At 45.0% G+C, this 18,938-nt stretch overlaps 1 protein-coding gene across 1 annotated transcript in view; it reads left to right on the plus strand.

Moving 5' to 3' along the window:
• Positions 1–2,009: 2,009 nt before the first annotated feature.
• Positions 2,010–18,938, plus strand: part of LOC120515842 (pancreatic lipase-related protein 2-like) — a 52,735-nt gene continuing 35,806 nt past the window's right edge. The window contains exons 1-4 of the mRNA XM_039737173.1: positions 2,010–2,058; positions 5,810–5,964; positions 10,002–10,127; positions 18,514–18,648. Of these exons, the coding sequence (XP_039593107.1) occupies positions 2,010–2,058; positions 5,810–5,964; positions 10,002–10,127; positions 18,514–18,648 (465 nt within the window). The remainder of the gene's footprint in view (positions 2,059–5,809; positions 5,965–10,001; positions 10,128–18,513; positions 18,649–18,938) is intronic.

Here is an 18,938-nt window from a genome sequence, read left to right on the forward strand (position 1 = left end):
GGCTGCCATCATGGGAATAGATATATAGATATATATATATAAATAGATATACAAATGTTCTAAATGCGGATGGCAAATATACATATTTTACAATATACATTTATGTACCTATACATGTATTTGTATGTACTATAATACTATAAGTACTATCCATCCATTTTCTAACCCGCTGAATCCAAATAGGGTCACGGGGGTCTGCTGGAGCCAATCCCAGCCAACACAGGGCACAAGGCAGGAACCAATCCTGGGCAGGGTGCCAACCCACTGCAGGACACACACAAACACACCAAGCACACACTAGGGCCAATTTAGAATCGCCAATCCACCCAACCTGCATGTCTTTGGATTGTGGAGGAAACCGGAGCGCCCGGAGGAAACCCACGCAGACACGGGGAGAACATGCAAACTCCACGCAGGGAGGACCCGGGAAGTGAACCACTGCGCCACTGTGCCGCCCTATATAAGTACTATATATATATATATATATATATACATACAGATGTACCACATACAGGTGTGTTATGTATGTGCAGTAATAATATAAGTACTATTATATATATACACAGATGTACAATATACAGATGTGATATGTATGTGCTGTAATACTATGAGTATTGTAATATATACAGATGTACAATATATGATATATGATGTACAATGTACAGGTGTGCTGTGTGTGCACAGGTATGTACAGATATGTACAAGGAAAGGGAGGAGGAGTAGTGTAGAGGATTAAGTGTGTGGATGTGAAGGTTCAACGGGGGACTGAGTTCAGAAGTGTGACCGCTGTGGGGAAGAAGCTGTTCCTAAACCTGCTGGTTTTAGTTGGAAGGCTCCTGTAGCGCCTTCTGGAGGGGAGGAGCTGGAAGAGTTTGTTGGTTGGATGAGAGGAGTCCTTAAGAATGCAACGAGCTCGGCGTAAACATCTCTTCTTGTGAACGTCCTCAATGACCGGAAGTGGAGTCCCTATGATGCGTTGTGCGGTTTTCACCACCCGCTGCAGTGCCTTGCGGTCAGCAACAGAGCAATTCCCATACCAGGCTGTAATACAGTTAGTCAGGATGCTCTCTATCGCACAGTGGTAGAAGTTGCCCAGTATGTCAGACATAGGACTAGAAGACCCCTACATGACTTTTTAGTAATTTTCAGTTGCCGATATAATCTTAGCAAATCAGGAGCAATGGTGGAACCTTCCTGTGACTGATATTCATGTAGTCTGACATCCCCAGCAACTCAGACCAGTCTGTGACTTGCCCTGACAAAAATAAAGTCATTGGGGAGAATTCATGTGTGTGTGTGTCTGAGAGAGCTCAGCCAGAAGTACAATGCATACAATGCATCTGTGAGGAACACGAAAATGTGGGGGCTTTGGACCTCGCAAATGGAAGGGAGACTCTTCTGTCTATCTAGGCGGAGGGCTGGAGACTGGCTAGACCACCACCCGTCCCTTCCATTTTCTTCCAATCCAGAGTCACCAGGGAGGAAAAGAAGTGAAAAGGCTTTTATTGTAATATAGTGCCTTTCACGCGGCGCTTTATAGTGTGAATAAAGAGGTTTCAGTAGAATTCCATCCATGCATTTTTTAAAACTACTTAATCCAAATCCAGGTTATGGACAGCTGGAAACTACATCAGCAAAAAGGCTAAGATACCACACTGGTGGTCTACCACAGTTGCCAGGTCTCCTAACCAGCACACCTTGGGGTCTGGGATGGAAACCAGAATACTGTGAGAAAAAAACCCCCATGAATACCTGACATCTGCCTCGGCTTTGGTGCAGTGGAGTTTGACTCGACTTCATCTTCTTATCTAATCTTTGCACGAAGAGCAATTCAGCGATGGCCATTTATTGTTGCCTGATAAGACAATCTGCTCGATAAAAGGAGCGCCTGCTAATGGCATTTGGCATCTCAAAGGGTAAGGAGTTCAGCAGAATTCATCCTTTCACCTTAACTTCCTGATCATTTCTTTTTGGTTCTTTTATAGTAAGCTGCTTCTTTCTTGTAACAGATGGCGACCTGGTGGACGTTGACGGTCTTCCTCATTGGGACAGCCAGAGGTAAGAGACCCGTGTGTTCTGGGGGCTCAGATTTAATGTGGGTTTTCATAAATACAGACAGCTTAAATGAGAATGATTCAAAAAGCAAGGAGAGCACAAGCTCTGAGATCATCTGGTGGAAAAGGCGCTATATAAAGATTCATCAGGGTGAACAAGAAATGTGATTAAAACACAATGAAAGCGCTGAGCTCATCTAGTGAGAAAGGCGCTATATAAGAATTCAAGCTGAGCTGCGATGAATTAGATTAAAACAGCACGGTGAACACAAGCCAAGCTCTACTAGTAAAGGCGCTATATGAGAAAGCACTAAGTTAATTTGGATATGAGATTAAAACAGCATAAAGAGCACAATGAGGTTAAGAGAACATCTAGTTGGAAAGATGCCTTATAAGAAATAAGATTAAAATAACAAGGAGATCAAAAGCCGCACTCTAGCAGGTAAGGAGCTATATAAGAATACAATTAGAAATGAGGATTAAGCAGTATAAAGAGCACAGATGGGAAACACAAGCCATTCTCTAGCAGGGCATAAGTATACACCCCATTGAATGAAATGTGGGATTTAAAATGTGTAAAGCACATAAGCAGGGTGCCGAGCACATCTAGTGGTAAAGGCACTATATAGGAATTCAACTTGAACCAGATTTGAGATTAAAAACAACATGGAGAATACAAGCTGGGCTCTAGTGGGAAAGGCGCTATATAAGAATATACTTGGGTGAATCAGACATGTGATGAAAAGTGTATGAAGAACACCACCAGGGCACTGAGCTCATTTAGGGGGAAAGGCGCTATATAAGAATAGGAGATGAAAATGGCAAAGAGAACACAAGAAAGGGTAGTAGGAAAGACACTATATAGGGATGCGCTCTGTTCAATCAGACATGAAATAAAACCTTATAAAGATCATAAGTATGAGATATGAGAACAGTGCGATATAAGAAATAAACAGCATGGAGAACACAAGCTGGGCTCTAGCAGGAAAGACGCTATATAAGGATACACTCAGTTGAATCAGGTATGAGATTAAAATGGCAAAGGAGCACAAGTGGGGCACTGAGCTCATCTAGTTGGAAAGGTGCTATATAAGAATGTGAGACTAAAATGGCAAGGAGAATATAAAAATGGCATGTAGAAAAGGTACTATATAAGAATACAGTCTGTTTAATCAGACGCAAAACTAAAACAGTGTAAAGAGTTCAAAGGGCGCACTGAGCTCATCATGTTGGAAAGGTGCTATATAAGAATATGAAATTAAAGCAGCTTGGAAAACACAAGCCGTGCTCCAGCGGGATATAAGAATACACCCAGCTAAATCAGATATGAGATTTAAACTGCATGGAGAACATAAGCAGGGTTCTGAGCACATCTAGTGGTAAAGGCACTATATAAGAATTCAAGTTGAACCAGACTTCAGATTAAAAACAGCACAGAGAATACACGTTGGGTTCTAGTGGGGAAAAGCGCTATATTAGAATATACTCAGGTGAATCAGATATGTGATGAAAAGAATATGAAGAGCACAACCAGGGCACTGAGCTCATTTAGGGGGAAAGGCGCTATATAAGAATATGAGATAAAAATGACAAGGAGAATATACTGTAAGTGAGGATAGTAGGAAAGGCACTATATAGGGATATGCTCTGTTGAATCAGATATGAGATTAAAATGGCATAAAGAGCACAAGTGGGACACTGAGCTCATCTTGTTGGTAAGGTGCCTTATAAGAAATGAGACTAAAATGGCAAGGAGAATATAAAAAGGGTATGTAGAAAAGGTGCTATATAAGAATGCAGTCTGTTAAATCAGACGTGAAACTAAAACAGTAAAGTAGAGCACAAGTGGGGCACCGAGCTCATCTTGTTGGTAAGGTGCCTTATAAGAAATGAGACTAAAACAGCTTGGACAACACAAGCCGTGCTCTAGCACAATGTAAGAATACATCCAGTTGAATCAGATATGGGATTTAAACTGCATGGAGAACATAAGCAGGGTGCTGAGCACATCTAGTGGGAAAGGCACTATAGAAGAATTCAAGTTGAACCAGACATGAGATCTGGAGAACACTCTGAGTGGAAAAGGCACTATATTAGAATATACTCAAGTTGAATCAGATATGCCATTAAAACAATATAAAGAACACAGCCAGAGCACTAATCTCGTCTACTTGGAAAGACACTATATAAGAATATGAGATTAAAATGGCAATGAGAACATAAGTGAGGACAGTAGGAAAGGCACTATACAGGGATATGTTCTGTTCAATCAGACATGAAACTAAAACAGTATGATGTACACAAGTGGGATGCTGAGTTCATCTTATGGGACAGGTGCGATACTAGGGTCTGAAATTAATATGGTGTGGTAGAACACAAACTGAGCTCTAATGGGAAAGGCACTATATAAGAATAAAAACTGTGGAATCAGACACGAGAGTAAACCCATATTAAGATCAGTAGTAGGGTGCTGAGCCCATGTAATGGTAAAGATGCCACATATGAATAAGAGATTAGAGCAACACGGAGAACCCAAGCCGGCCACTAGCAGCGAAGGCACTATATATAAATACAGAAGGTTGAATCAGATATGTGATTAAAACAGCGTGAAGAACACAAGTGGGGCACAGAGTTCATCAAGGGGCAAAGGCAGTATGTAAGATTAAAGTGGCATGAAGCACATAAGCAATGGAATGAAGAACATAAGCAAGGCTGTATGTAAGACTAAACTATCAGATATGAGAGTAAAGCAGTGTGAAGAACTCACATGAGGTGCTTTCCAGTTAGAAAGGTGCTATATAAGAATATAGTATTAAAACAGCATGAAGGAAATAAAATATAGTGGGAAAGGCACTATATCAGAATACACATGAAAGTAAGGGGGCAGGTCTTATCTAGTGGGAGAGGTACTATATAAGAATATATTGAGTTCAACCAGAGGATTTATTGACTTGAACGAGATATGAGCACGGAGAACACAAGCAAGGCTCTAGCAGGAAAGGCGCTATATAAGAATACACTCAGATGAAAAACCCCTGAAAGCAAAATAGTATGAAAAACACTATTAGGGGACTGAACTTTTGTAGTGGTAAAGGTGCCGTTTAAGAACGTAGCTGTATTGAGTTCAAACAGACATGAAATCAAAAGAGAGTGGAGCTCACAGGCAGTGCTGTGCTGACTCCATGAAGCAGCAGGTGCTGCCCGCTGTATTTGCGGTGCCTTCATTGGGTCTGATGATTTGTTTTATAATATGGGGCAGCTTGGAGTCGCTGCGTTGTGTGCAACTTCGTCATAGTTCCGGATGTCAGGCTGGTCACACTCTGTGAACAGGTGACAATAAAGCGTCAGAGTTTCAGAGTGTGCCCTGCGATTGACCTGATGATGGCAGGAGAGACTCCAGCCCTCACCACCCTGTATTGGAGTAAGTGGACTTGAAGATGCCCAACATGACATGTGACATGGAGACCCCTGGTAAGTAATGGGTGCAGCTCTTTATGATTGTGTGGCATTTTTGTGCCTCCAGCCTGCGGTTTTGCCACCTCTCACCACATTTATTCTATCGGAGCTATAAGAGCACAATTTGACTTGAAAATTTGCAATGAAAGACACTATAAAATAAAGTCTGAACACATGATGTCACGATTCTAACAGGGCCTAGCTGCAAGAATGTTCATTAGCTGTAGAGTTATTTTTGCATATGCAACTTGCTAAGTGTGAGCACCACACGTAATTCGATTTATTTTTGTAACTCACAGCTGCCCAGGTGTGCTATGACAGGCTTGGCTGCTTCACAAATGACCGCCCCTGGGCAGGGACCCTCGAGAGGCCGATTGCGAAGCTGCCCTGGAGTCCGGAGACCATCAACACCCGCTTTGCTCTCTTCACCCGGCAGAATCCAAGCCAGCATCAGGTGAGGCCAATTTTCACCCCAAGGGGGCGCATAGCTATACAGGAAACTGGATGGCAAGGGGGAAATTTTTACCAGTCCTGTGTGTAAAGTTGGCATCATTTGGGCAAGGCCAGTATTGAAGTAGCTTGCCGGGCCAACTCTGATCGACAATCGCTTGGGTCCATAGAGCAAAGTGTGACAATGCAGATAAGGTGGATGGCACAGATCCAAAGTGTCATTGCTCTGCTGATAAGACGAGATGAGAGTTGATAAAGCCACCCATGAAGATGGGCACATGAGCAGGTAAGGTAGCCTCAGATGGGGTGCCATCCATCCATCCATCCATTGTCCACCGCTTATCCGAGGTCGGGTCGTGGGGGCAGCAGCCTAAGCAGGAAAGCCCAGACCTCCCTCTCCCTGGCCACCTCCTCTAGCTCCTCTGTGGGGGATCCTGAGGCATTCCTAGGCCAGCCGGGAGATATAATGCCTCCAGTATGTCCTGGGTCTGCCCCATCGCCTTCTCCCAGTGTGGCATGCCCGGATTACCCCCCTCATTTCAGCCACTTGTATCCACGATCTCGCTCTTTCGGTCACTACCCAAAGCTCATGGCCATAGGTGATGGTAGGAACGTAGATCGACTGGTAAATCGACAGCCTCGCCTTTTGACTCAGCTCTCTCTTCACCACGATGGACCGTTGCAGAGCCTGCATTACTGCGGATGCCGCAACGATCCGTCTGTCAACCTCCCGCTCCATTCTTCCCTCACTCGTGAACAAGACCCCGAGATACTTGAACTCCTCCACTCGAGGCAGTAATGTGTTCCCAACCTGGACAGAGCATTCCACCCTTTTCCAGCTGAGAACCATGGCCTCGGATTTAGAGGTGCTGACTCTCATCCCCGCCGTTTCACACTCGGCTGCAGTGAGAGCTGAAGGTCACTTTCTGATGAAGCCAACAGAACCACGTCATCCGCAAATAGAAGGTACCAGATTCTGAGGTCACCGAACCAGACCCCCTCCGCTCCTTGGCTGCACCTAGAAATTCTATCCATAAAACTTATGAACAGAATCGGGGACAAAGAGCAGCCCTGGCGGAGTCCAAACTCAACAGGAAACGAGTTTGACTTATTACCGGCAATGCGGACCAAGCTCCTGCTCCTCCTGTACAGGGACTGAATAGCTCGTAACAATGAGCCTTGTACCCCGTACTCTCGGAGCACACCCCACAGGAGGCTTTGAGGGACACGGTCGAATACCTTCTCCAAATCCACAAACTGGACTGGTTGGGCAAACTCCCATGCCCCCTCCAGGATCCTGGCCAGGGTGTAGAGCTGGTCCAGTGTTCCACGGCTGGGACGGAATCCGCATTGTTTCTCTTCAATCTGAGATTTGACCATCGACCGAACTCTCTTCTCCAGCACCCCTGAATATACCTTACCAGGGAGGCTGAGGAGTGTGATCTCCCTATAGTTGGAGCACATCCTCGGTCACCCTTCTTAAAAAGGGGGACCACCACCCCGGTTTGCCAATCCAGAGGTACTGCCCCAGATGTCCATGCGATGTTGCAGAGATGTGTCAACTAGGACAGCCCCACAACATTCAGAGCCTTGAGGAACCCAGGGTGAACCTTGTTCACCCCAGGGACTTGCCACCTCGGAGCTTTTTAACTACCTCGGCGACTTCAGCCCCTGATATGGACGGACCACCCCCAGAGTCCTCTAGCTCTGCTTCCTCTAAGGAAGACATGTTGGTGTGATTGAGAAGATCCTCAAAGTATCCCTTCTACTGGTCAATAATGTCTGCAGTTGAAGTCAGCAGGGCCCCACCTCCACTGTACACAGTGTTGGTGGAGCACCACTTTCCCCTCCTGAGGCGCTTGACGGTTTGCCAGAACCTTCTTGGTGCTGACCGAAAGTCATTTTCTATGGATTCCCCAAACTTCTCCCATGGCCGAGTTTTTGCCTCTGCAACAGCCGATGCTACCACACGCTTGGCCCGCCGGTACCCCTCAGCTGCCTCTGAAACTCCTCTGGTCAACCAGACCCGATAGGACTATTTCTTCAACTTGACGGCCTCTCAAACCTTAGATGTCCACCACCGGTTTCGTGGATTGCCGCCACGAGAGGCACCGACAATCTTGCAGCCACAGCTCTGTTCTGCTGCTTCGACAATGGAGGCTCGGGAACATTGCCAATTCAGACTCAATGTCCTTCGCCTCTCTCGGAATGAGGTTGAAGTTCTGCTGGAGGTGTCAGTTAAAGATCTTTCTGACCGGTTCCTCTGCTAGACGTTCCCAGCAGACCCTCATTATACGTTTGGGTCTGCCTGGTGTGTACGGCAGCCTCTCCCGCAATCTAATCTAACTTACCACCAGGTGGTGATCAGTTGACAGCTCAGCTCCTCTCTTCACCCGAGTGTCCCAGGCATAAGGTCACAGAACCGATGACACGATTACAAAGTCGATCATCGAACTGCAACCTCCGGCATCCTGGCGCCAAGTGCATTTATGGACACCCTTATGCTCGAACATGGTGTTCGTTATGGACAATCCATAACCAGCTCAGAAGTCCAACAACTGAACACCACTCGAGTTTAGATCGGGGACGCCATTCCACCCAATCACACCTCTCCAGGTTTCATTGTAATTGCCAACGTGAGCGTTTAAGTCTCCCAGCAGGACAATAAAGTCCCCAGGAGCTGCGCCTCACAGTGCTTCTTCCAGGAACTCCAAGAAGGCTGGGTACTCTGAACTGTCATTCGGCGCATAAGCGCAAACAACAGTCAGAGTGCTTCCCCCAACTCGAAGGTGCAGGGAAGAAACCCTCTCGTGCAACATGGAGAACCCCAATGTGCAGGCCTGGAGCCAGGGGGCCATAAGCAAGCCCACCCCTGCCCGACGCCTTTCACCCACAGCAACTCCAGAGTGGAACAAAGTCCAGCCTCTCTCAAGTGCAATGGTTCCAGAGCCCAGACCATGTGTAGAGGTGAGCCCGACTATATCTAGTCGGTACCTCTCAACCTCTCACACAAGTTTGGGCTCCTTCCCAGCAGAGAGGTAACATTTCATGTCCCAAGAGCTAGTTTCGGCAACCAATGGTCAGAACGCCAGAGTTCCCGCCTTCGGCCACCACTCATATCACATTGCACCTGACCCCTATGGCCTCTCTTGCAGTTGGTGGGCCCACAAGAGAGCGGAACCACGTTGCTCCTTGGGGCTGAGCCCGGCTGGGCCCCGTGGTCAAAGGTCCAGCCACCAGGCATTTGCCAGGCAAGGGAAACGCCAATCCTTGATTTAAATCCATTTGGGGTCTCAGATGGGGTGCAATTTGTGTTAATAATACAATAAATTCAGGAAGTATTCAGAGCCCTTCACTTTCTGCACTCTTTATGGTTGTGTTGTAGATTTAATTTAAATGGATGAACTTGCCATGCTTGCCCAGTGATCTACACTCAGTTCACACTGACGCAGTGAAAACGTCTTTTAGAAAGGTTGTCAAATTTATGAAAAATCAAAAAGTGAAATTTCTCATTCAAATCAGTATTCAGACCCTTTGCTGCAGCACTTTACACTGTACTCAGGTACTCAGAGTATGGGAAAGGCACTATATTAATAAAATGCATTATTATTGTTTTATCCCATTAAAGGCAGGCTTCTACTACATACCTGCTGTTCTCAGATTTGTCTTTCTGACTCCAAGCATGAAATCCATGCCAAGACTCATCATGTAAGGACAGACATGAGCCTAAGCAGGCACTTTAAGGAGTCTCGGAAAGCCCAGATAGGTGCCAGGTAGCCCATCAGCCCCTAACATGGAGGCTCTTCCATGGCTTTCAAATAATGAGCACCCAGTAAGGGACAGGCACGTGGGGAACTTGGAATTCAGAGCTTATGCCAAGTTTGGAACATCAGCTAGATGCCACTCCAGTGTGTGGCATTTTATTTTAATTATATTCCCCAAAGTTAATCGCATTGAAGGACAGGACCCTAGAACTGGTTGTTTGAACAGAGGTGGAGATGCATCAGGCACACTTCTTATTCTGAGTTTTCTGTTTTACAGGAGATCAGCGCCATCTCGCCATCCTCAATCTCCAACTCCAACTTCCAGCTAAGCAGGAAGACCCACTTCATTGTCCATGGATTCATTGACAAGGGAGAAGAAGGCTGGCTGGTGGACATGTGCAAGGTTAGCCTGCAGAGGGAGCTGGCGAGAGCCGCTCAGCCTACGGTGCGAGACGGGAGCTTTAAATGGAAGGGGCAGGCAGGATGCCAGTTTGAGCTCACAGTCTGTGTGCCAGGTGAAGCCCCACGTGCTAGGATTTAAATTTTGAGGCTTAATTAGCCTAACACCTCCTAATACTCTACAAGCATCACAACACGTATTAGTGGTGGCATGGCACTATATGCCAGGTGCAGTAGCCCCAACAATCCTAAACAATTTAAATTAATGGCATGCCTGTCATGCTTAATAGGAACTTGGGCAAGTTGTGCTGACTTTCTTTCATGTCAGTGACTTTCCCTGGGCTCGTCCATCTTTCTGAGTTAAGCCAATGTAGAAGCAGACTGGCGTGGGCACTCTCAGCCCCAATGAAGGCACTTGGAGTCTCAGGACAGGCAGCAGAATCAAGATTGTTGTATGACTCACTACAGTTGTAATGAGAGAACAGCCATCGGCATCTCATACTTTCATTACAATTCTTATGATACGAGCCATTATTCATCCTCATCTGACTCCTATCATTTCACTGCTCTAATCTTGCCTCTATTTAATTCTACCAATATTTCTCAGTTGAGGGAATGTCAAACCCCTCTCTGTCTATCATTTTTGTTTGACAAGGCCTATCCTTACTCCCTACTAGCTTGGCGGTTGCTACTATAATTTTCAGCCAAAGAGTTCACATTCTCTCTCCAAGCGAGAGGCCCATCCTTCTCCAGCTCTCCTGCATGTCTAACCTTTGGCTTAATAAACCATTGGTGGTTTCTAGCTCATCCAGAATAAGAAAAATATGTAGGTATAAGTCTTTTTATTTCTAACTCCTACATCTTAATGCTTAGTAAAATATAGTATTTACTTTTCTCATGTGCTTATAATACTTTTCTAATACATAGAGATTACTAATATGAGCTATAGAAAAATAATTATTACCTAGAGCACTGATATAAACAGTAGCTCGGCGGCACAGTGTTTAGTGCTTTTTGCCTCATACATCCAGCATCCTAGGTGTGGTGCCCATACCTTGGCATTGTCTATGTGGAGTCTACAAGTTCTGTCTGCGTCTAAGGGCTACTCTATCTTCCGTCCTTTATCCCCAAAGACACAAGGTGACTCCAAATTATGTGAGCGCTGATGTTGGTGCCCTGTGATGGCAGTGGTTGTGTCCCCTAAGTGAGTGGCTCCCAGCTTCAGCTGCAGGTTTTCATTCCAAGTGACTTTGCTCTTAATTGGACTACTAATTTAATTAAACCAGCTGCCTCTGTAAGGGGCAGGATGCCAGTTCAAGTGCACAGTCTGTGTGCCAGGTGACTAAAGACAAAATGGGATTTATAAAATTGAATTACTAAGCATTTCTGTATGCTATCTGGAGATACTTCCAGGTTGTTATCTTTATTTAGAGGATTTGAATCCACATATTTCAGGGGTCCTGGCCATTATTTACTTATTGAGCACACTAGAGGGTCTGCTAGTCAAGCAGCAGCAGGATTTCACTATTAAGTGTTGTCCATCTTGGATTCTGCTTCATTCATTGTTAGAAGGGAGCAAAAAAAAAAGAGGTCAATTAATAGGTAAATGACAAAAGAGACAGATATGTGCTTTGGCAAAAAAAAAAAAATAAGATGTTTCTAAATGTATTATACAGTGGCTGTCCTCCGCGGCATGGCCCACATAGTAGTGAAACAGGACGAACTTTAAAGATCAATAAAAAATAAATTGTAATTCTGGCCAAGCAGAAGGTAGGTGTGCTCCAACATCAAACATGCCACTGTGTCTGATCGTGTTCAGCTCTGACGGGAGAAGGGCACATGGCCGTGATATCTCTACCAATCAGCAGCTACCCTCTAAAACACAGTAGCTCTGATCTCTCTCTCAAAAACATCAGACATTACTCCTTAACAATCTCTAGATGAAAATGTCTGTTGAACAGCTAAGCAGCGGCCAGGTACGCTCCAACACAAATGGAGGCTGGCGGGTGAGGGAGGAGAGCACCAAACTATGATACTTGGTGCAATGAGAGAATCAACCAGAATGTTCAAGCAAATAATAGAAAAAAACCCGATCTAAATCTGTTAAGTAGTTCTCTCGTGAAAAGCAGACAGAGAGAGAGAGACAGACGGATGTTGGATTATATATATATACACAGTGCAACCTCTAGATACGATCACCTCTGTATACGAGAAATTCAAGATAAGGGGAAAGTATGAGCGAAAAATTCGGATCTAAATACAAGCATTGGCTCACGTAACGAGCCACGAGCCAGGCTGTGGCTTTGCGTGACGCGTTTCCTGATCCACCTCGACTTCGGGGATTCACCCAAGCTGACGCTGCCAGTCCGTCAGCTCACTCAGTGTTCCTTGGATCTACGCGTTTGTGCGCTTGTGATTTCATTGTTTCGCTGCAGCAGTTCGCTGTATAAGCGTATCCAAAAATATCGCGGACATGCAGACGGAGAATAGGAGACGATTGCCCTCAAAAGGAGAGAGAGAGAGAGAGAGAGAGAGGCGCGCGGGTGAGAGAGATAAGGAGAGAGAGAGGTGCGAGCGAGAGAGATAAGGAGAGAGAGAGAGAGAGAGAGAGAGAGTGAGAGAGATAAGGAGAGAGAGAGAGAGAGCAGAGCGAGAGAGATAAGGAGAGAGAGAGAGAGAGAGAGAGCGCGGCCTGAGCGAGAGAGATAAGGAGAGAGAGAGAGAGACGCGTGCGCGAGTGAGAGAGATAAGGAGAGAGAGAGACGCGAGCGCGAGCGAGAGAGATAAGGAGAGAGAGAGAGAGAGAGAAGAACCATCAGCTCAGTTATGCACACATGACGCTCAGCAGACAAAGTGTATCCATACTACTTGTATTGCAAGACATCGCTCGTTTTATCAAGTCAAAATGAATTAAAAAATTTAGCTTGTCTTGCAAAACACTCGTAAACCAAGTTACTTGCAAACCAAGGTTCCACTTGTATATATTATTTATCAGTGTTATTTGTTAGGAAAATTGATTTTTATGTTTATATTTTTGGGGGTGCGGAACGGATTAACTGGATTTCCATTACTTTCAATGGGGAAGTTTGTTCTAGATATGAGAAATTCGCTATACAAGCTCAGTGCTGGAACGAATTAAACTCGTTTCTCGAGGTTCCACTGTATATATATATATAGATATATAGATGTACAGTAAATCTTACACTGTGGAATACAGAGTAAGAGAAGGAAAAGAATTGGAAGTCTAGCTAATTAAACAATGAGTCACTTAAAATGAGTAACTGGTGGTGAAACAGGTTGGAATAACAGTCATGCTGCCACAACGCTCCACCAGGACCACTGGTCAAATTGGATTTTGTGAGATTGAGAATATGCATTATGTACGTATTTGGCATCTTTCAGTACCCTCCCTCCGTATGTCGCATGTCTTTTTTATGGTGGCTTTTTTAGTACTTTATAAACAGTTATGTGATGCACTCGTTCACTGTGCAGGAACTTGTAGAGGGTGCCAGGTCAGGACCTGAATGGGCCCTTCAGCAAGGCCCTTAACCTGAAAATTGTCCCGGGGTGCTGTACAATAGCCGGCCCTGAACTCTGATCCTCAAAAGTCATGTGAAAGACAATTTCCAACCTATGCTTAATAAAGTATATCAAATCAAAAACATTGCAGGAAACAGGTGGTGCTAAAGGATAAAGAAAGAACCTTCACTGACAATAGAATGAATTCCAGCCATGGGAAGAAAAGGCACCTGGTCTGGCTTGTAAAATGGAAAGCATACCAATAAGAAGTGGTAGTAATATATTTTATATTGATGTCATTTTTTGTCAGTTATCAGTATTTATGCTACTTGTGTTGATTACTGGTGTTGTTTTTTAATAATTTTTGTGTTTTCTGTCTTGTGGGTGGTCCCCCAAAGGGTGGAGCCAACTGCCCATCACGGCCAGGGTCCGCCCTCAGCCCTATAAAGGCGAGGTGTTCCCACAGTTCCTGGCGGTTCATTCGAGTGCGCTTGGCAATGTCTGGTGAGTTACTTTGTTTCCGCTGTGCCTATTGTGATTTATTGGATTGTTGACATTTTTGCAAGCGCCCTGGTGGTGGAGTGGCAGTGCTGCTGCCTCACAGTATGGAGATCAGGCTTCACATGCCTGCATGGAGTTTTCCCCGTGTCTGCATGGGTTTCTTCAGTCCAAAGACACATAGGTCAGGTGGATTGATGATGCTAGATTGGCCCTAGTGTGTGTGTTTACCCTGCAATGGACTGGCGCCCTGTCCAGGGTTTGTCCCTGCCTTCCACTCTATGCTGCTGCCAGCACTGCCCTGCGACCCTGTTCAAGACTAAGTAGGTTAGAAAATGGCTGACATTTTTGTCCTTTTTTTTTTGCCCTTTTTTTGCTTTGCTTGCATTGGATTGCCTTATTGGGTTCCCTTTTGTGCTCTATTGGGCTTTATTCTTGCTGTAAGAACAAACCTTTTATTTTATAAAGATTCTGTGTTTGTCCTTACATCTAGCCTTAGATTAAATTAGATTAGATAAACTTTATCAGTCACAAAGGGAAATTCAAATGCATACAGGAACATACAAAAATAAGAATACAGACTCACAGGACAGATAATACAGCCATTCAATCAATAAACAAAATATATAAACTTAATAAGTACATCGAGTGGAAGCATTGAATTGCCTGATAGCAGTGGGCAGAAAAGACCCCCAGAGGTGATTCTTAGCACACCATGGTGGAATGACCCTGTGTCTAAAAGTGCTCCTGGAGGTGATGGAGGGGATTTTTCATGATGGCCTGCAGTCTTCCCACTATTCTCTTTTCCACAACAGCTTCCAGTGTGTCCAGGGTTTGTCCTGTGATAAGTCCTGTGATAAGCCTACTGTGGTCTGGTAGAACATTGTTTTCCAGCAGCTTGCTGCACAAATCAAAAGTCCTGAATCTCCTAAGCAAGTCCAGTCTGCTGTGGCCCTCCTTGTCCAGTGCCACTGTGTTGTCAAATCAGATGAGTTGGCTGTTTACTGTATGTGAACCCCCAGGTACTTGTAGCGCTGCACCACTTCCATGTAGACCCCCTGGATGGTGACTGGACTCAGAGACTTTTTGTCATGCTGGAAGTCCGCCACCAGTTCTTTTGTCTTGCTGATTCTGAGTTGCACCTTGTTTTCCCTGCACCACAAGACAAAGCCATCCATGAATTTCCTGTACTCTGACTCATCTCCATTATTAATACAACCTTTGATGGATAAGTCACCTGAATATTTCTGTAAATAGCAAGCGCTGGTATTATACTGGAAGTCTGTTGTGTAGAAGGAGTGAACAGAAATGGGGACAGGACAGTTCCATGATGTTCTTCAGTATTACACACCACCATTTCTGACACAAAGCCCCTGAGCCTCACAAACTGCTGTAGGTTGGTCAGATAGTCCATGATCCAGGAGACTAAGGGGGCATCAGGATGCAAAGCCTTGAGCTAATTCCCCAGTCAATGAGGCAGAATGGTGTTAAAGGTCAGGTCAAGTCAGTTTGGGAAGCATGCACTGGTACAGTGTGTTGCCGCACCCACCACATGATCAAACAGCTGAGGACCCTGGTTGGTAACCACCAAGGCAGGCACCCACCAGAAATGAATCCTTATCTGCCGCAGCCAGGAATTACGTGGGTGTCCCCTTGGCCTGGTCCAGCCACTCGGGTCCTCAACAATAAGGATCCTGCGAGCTGGATCACCCTCGGGGAATTGCTTCACATGGCCGCAGTGCCATAACTGACGTTCCCTCACAATGCAGTTAATGTGCCTCATTTGGGACTCCATGAGTAACCGCTCATTCAACACAAAGTCAAACCAACGGTATTCGAGGATTCTCTGAAGAGACAAAGTACCAAAGGAGTTGAGTCTTCGTCTCAGGTTATTGGATAGCATCCACGTCTCGCAACCATATAGCCAAACAGGAAGCACCAGGACTCTAAAGAGTTGGACCTTTGTCATTTAACAGAGATATCTGGAGCGCCACATACCCCTTTCCAGTGACCTCATGACCCCCCATGCTCTCCCAATCCGTCTACTGACTTCATATTAAGAATGACCTCGTATGAATGTCACTGCTGAGGTAAGTAAACCTCTTGACGAGGTCGACACTCTCTCTGCAGACAGACACAGTGCTGATGGCTGTGCCTAAGAGGTCATTAAAGACCTGGATGTTGATTTTTTTTATCCAGGACACTTGTAAGCCCAGACATTCAAACTCCTCGCTCAGTCTCTCGAGAGCCCCAATCATCTATAGTGTTAAAGTCGCTGGAAAAATCAAAGAACGTGACCCTGACTGTGGTGCCGGTTTTGTGGGGCTTGTACTGTTGATCAGAGCATCCTCTTCGTCTGTGTGTGCCCGATAGGTTTCATGGTATAGCCCCCTCTAGTGGGCATTTATGAGCATTTTTGGGATTCTCTTGTGTTTTGGGACTCTGAAGTCATAAGAGGTATCAAGTCAAGTCAAGTTGGGGAGCATGCACTGGTACAGTGTGTTGCCGCACCCACTACATGACCAAACAACTCGGCATCCCGGTTTGCAACCCCCCAGGCAGACATGCATTCCAGCCCCACCCTCCAGAAATGACCCTCTATCTGCCACAGCTAGGTGTTACGTGGCCAACCCCTTGGCCTGGTCCAGCCAATTGTGTCCCCAACAATGAGGATCTTACAAGCTGGATCTCCCTCTGAGAAACACCCCACATGGCTGTAGTGCTGTAACTGACGCTCCCTCACAATGCAGGTAATGTGCCTCATTTGGGACTCCATGAGCAACCACTCATTCCACACAAAGTCAAACCAATGGTACCCAAGGATTTTCCGGAGAAAAGAGCAATGATGTATATTTACAGAAATTGCTTTTTCAGTAATTACTCCAGAGATGAAAATGTCCCTTGGGGATTGTAGGCCTCTTTTTTCTGGCTGTGCATTTATGCATTTATTGTATACAAGTAGATGCCCGCCGTAGCATACGGCGGTATAAGAATAGGAACGGAAAACGGTGAGAAAGGAATTCAGAAATCAAGAAGAAAGAAATGCTTTTTGAAAGACGTAGTTGCGAATAGGTGTTTTGCTGGAGACAACAAATAATGAGTCTCGGAAAGAGCTTGAATTTCAGCTTCACCACCATAAACTGTAGATGTTGCCATGTATTGATAGTACTCCTGACTTGTTGTGGTAACCTGACTTGCATTGGAAAGAATAACAGGAAGAACGTCTAAATCTGTCCCAATGTGATGCAATGAAATCTACTGCCCTATGTCGTAGTGAGAGTGCATTGCCTTCGTCAACCGTTTGTGTCAAGAAATAACCCACTGATAGGAACAGGCAGTTGCCGGATCCCGGAATAGAGATGATGTTGTACAAATACCTGTTGACAGAGAAGATACTGTTGTTCATTTTATAACAAAGGCTTAGGAAACAACCGTCGCAGGATAATGAAGATAGCAAGGTGTATGGGAGGCTGCAGGCAGCATGGGGAAGGGTTTGGAAGAGGACGAATAGGAATCGAGAAATGCCGTGTCAGCTGTGTGTGGGGCGGGACCGGTTTTGAAGAGGAGCCGGAGGCAGCGTGGGGAAGGGTTTGGAAGAAGACGAATAGGAATCGAGAAATGCCGTGTCAGCTGTGTGTGGGCGGGACCGGTTTTGAAGAGGAAGCAGGAGGCAGCGTGGGAGAAGGGTTTGGAAGAGGACGAATAGGAATCGAGAAATGCCGTGTCAGCTGTGTGTGGGCGGGACCGGTTTTGAAGAGGAGCCGGAGGCAGCGTGGGGGAAGGGTTTGGAAGAGGACGAATAGAAATCGAGAAATGCCGTGTCAGCTGTGTGTGGGCGGGACCGGTTTTGAAGAGGAAGCAGGACGAACCAGAAGAAAAATATATATAAGAGATATGAATTTATGTTTACTATTTAAATTGTTCATTTCACCAACTTTAAGCTACGGTTCTCACACCTGTTAACCAACGATGGAATAAGGGTGTGGATCTCTTAATCAGACTTCAATTTGTTATCAGTATTTAAAAGATGACTTTTACTGTAAGTTATGAATTGATTATAAGTTACTGCAATATTTGATTTAGCATTGACTTACAAGCATTTGTAAAACTTTAGGTTACATACCCTTAGAAAGAAACATGATAATGGCAAATAGTCACCGTTTACTGTATATGTAACCTCAGAGGTTAAGCGCCATTTAACTAGCGTGTGCTTTATAATAAAACCTCAGAGGCTAAGTAACTTTCTTAAAGTGCGTATCTTGGTAATTCAAGGCTCTTATCTTTTTTGTAGTCTTATTTGCTTTGTGTTTGTACTTAAGTTGGATAAGCTTTCTGTTTTCAATCAGCTTTGGTTGTCTGATTGATTCCTGCAGGAGCTTTTTCAAGTTGAAGACGTGAACTGCATATGTGTCGACTGGAAAGGCGGCTCTCGCTGTGCCTACACTCAAGCGTCCAACAACATTCGGGTTGTGGGTGCTGAGATGGCGTACTTTGCAGATGTTCTTGAGGTATTTATTTTGATTATTTTATAATAATTTGCTGTGGGACAATTAAGTGAGCAAATTGAACAAGTGAGCAAATGATTTTTTAGAAAATGAGTTGGAGTGACTCTGATCCATGTGTACGCAAAATTTCAGAGTAAGTGAGAAATGACGACACCCTTGATCAAGGAGTTAAAGCAACTACTGTAAATGATCATTCACATGTATAAATAATTAACATCAATAAGCCTTTATTAGAATGCGCATTGACATGACATACATATTAAACTTCAAAAGTGACAACTATGATGTACCGA

The sequence above is a fragment of the Polypterus senegalus genome, chromosome 1 (assembly GCF_016835505.1).
Source record: "Polypterus senegalus isolate Bchr_013 chromosome 1, ASM1683550v1, whole genome shotgun sequence".
NCBI lineage: Eukaryota > Metazoa > Chordata > Cladistia > Polypteriformes > Polypteridae > Polypterus > Polypterus senegalus.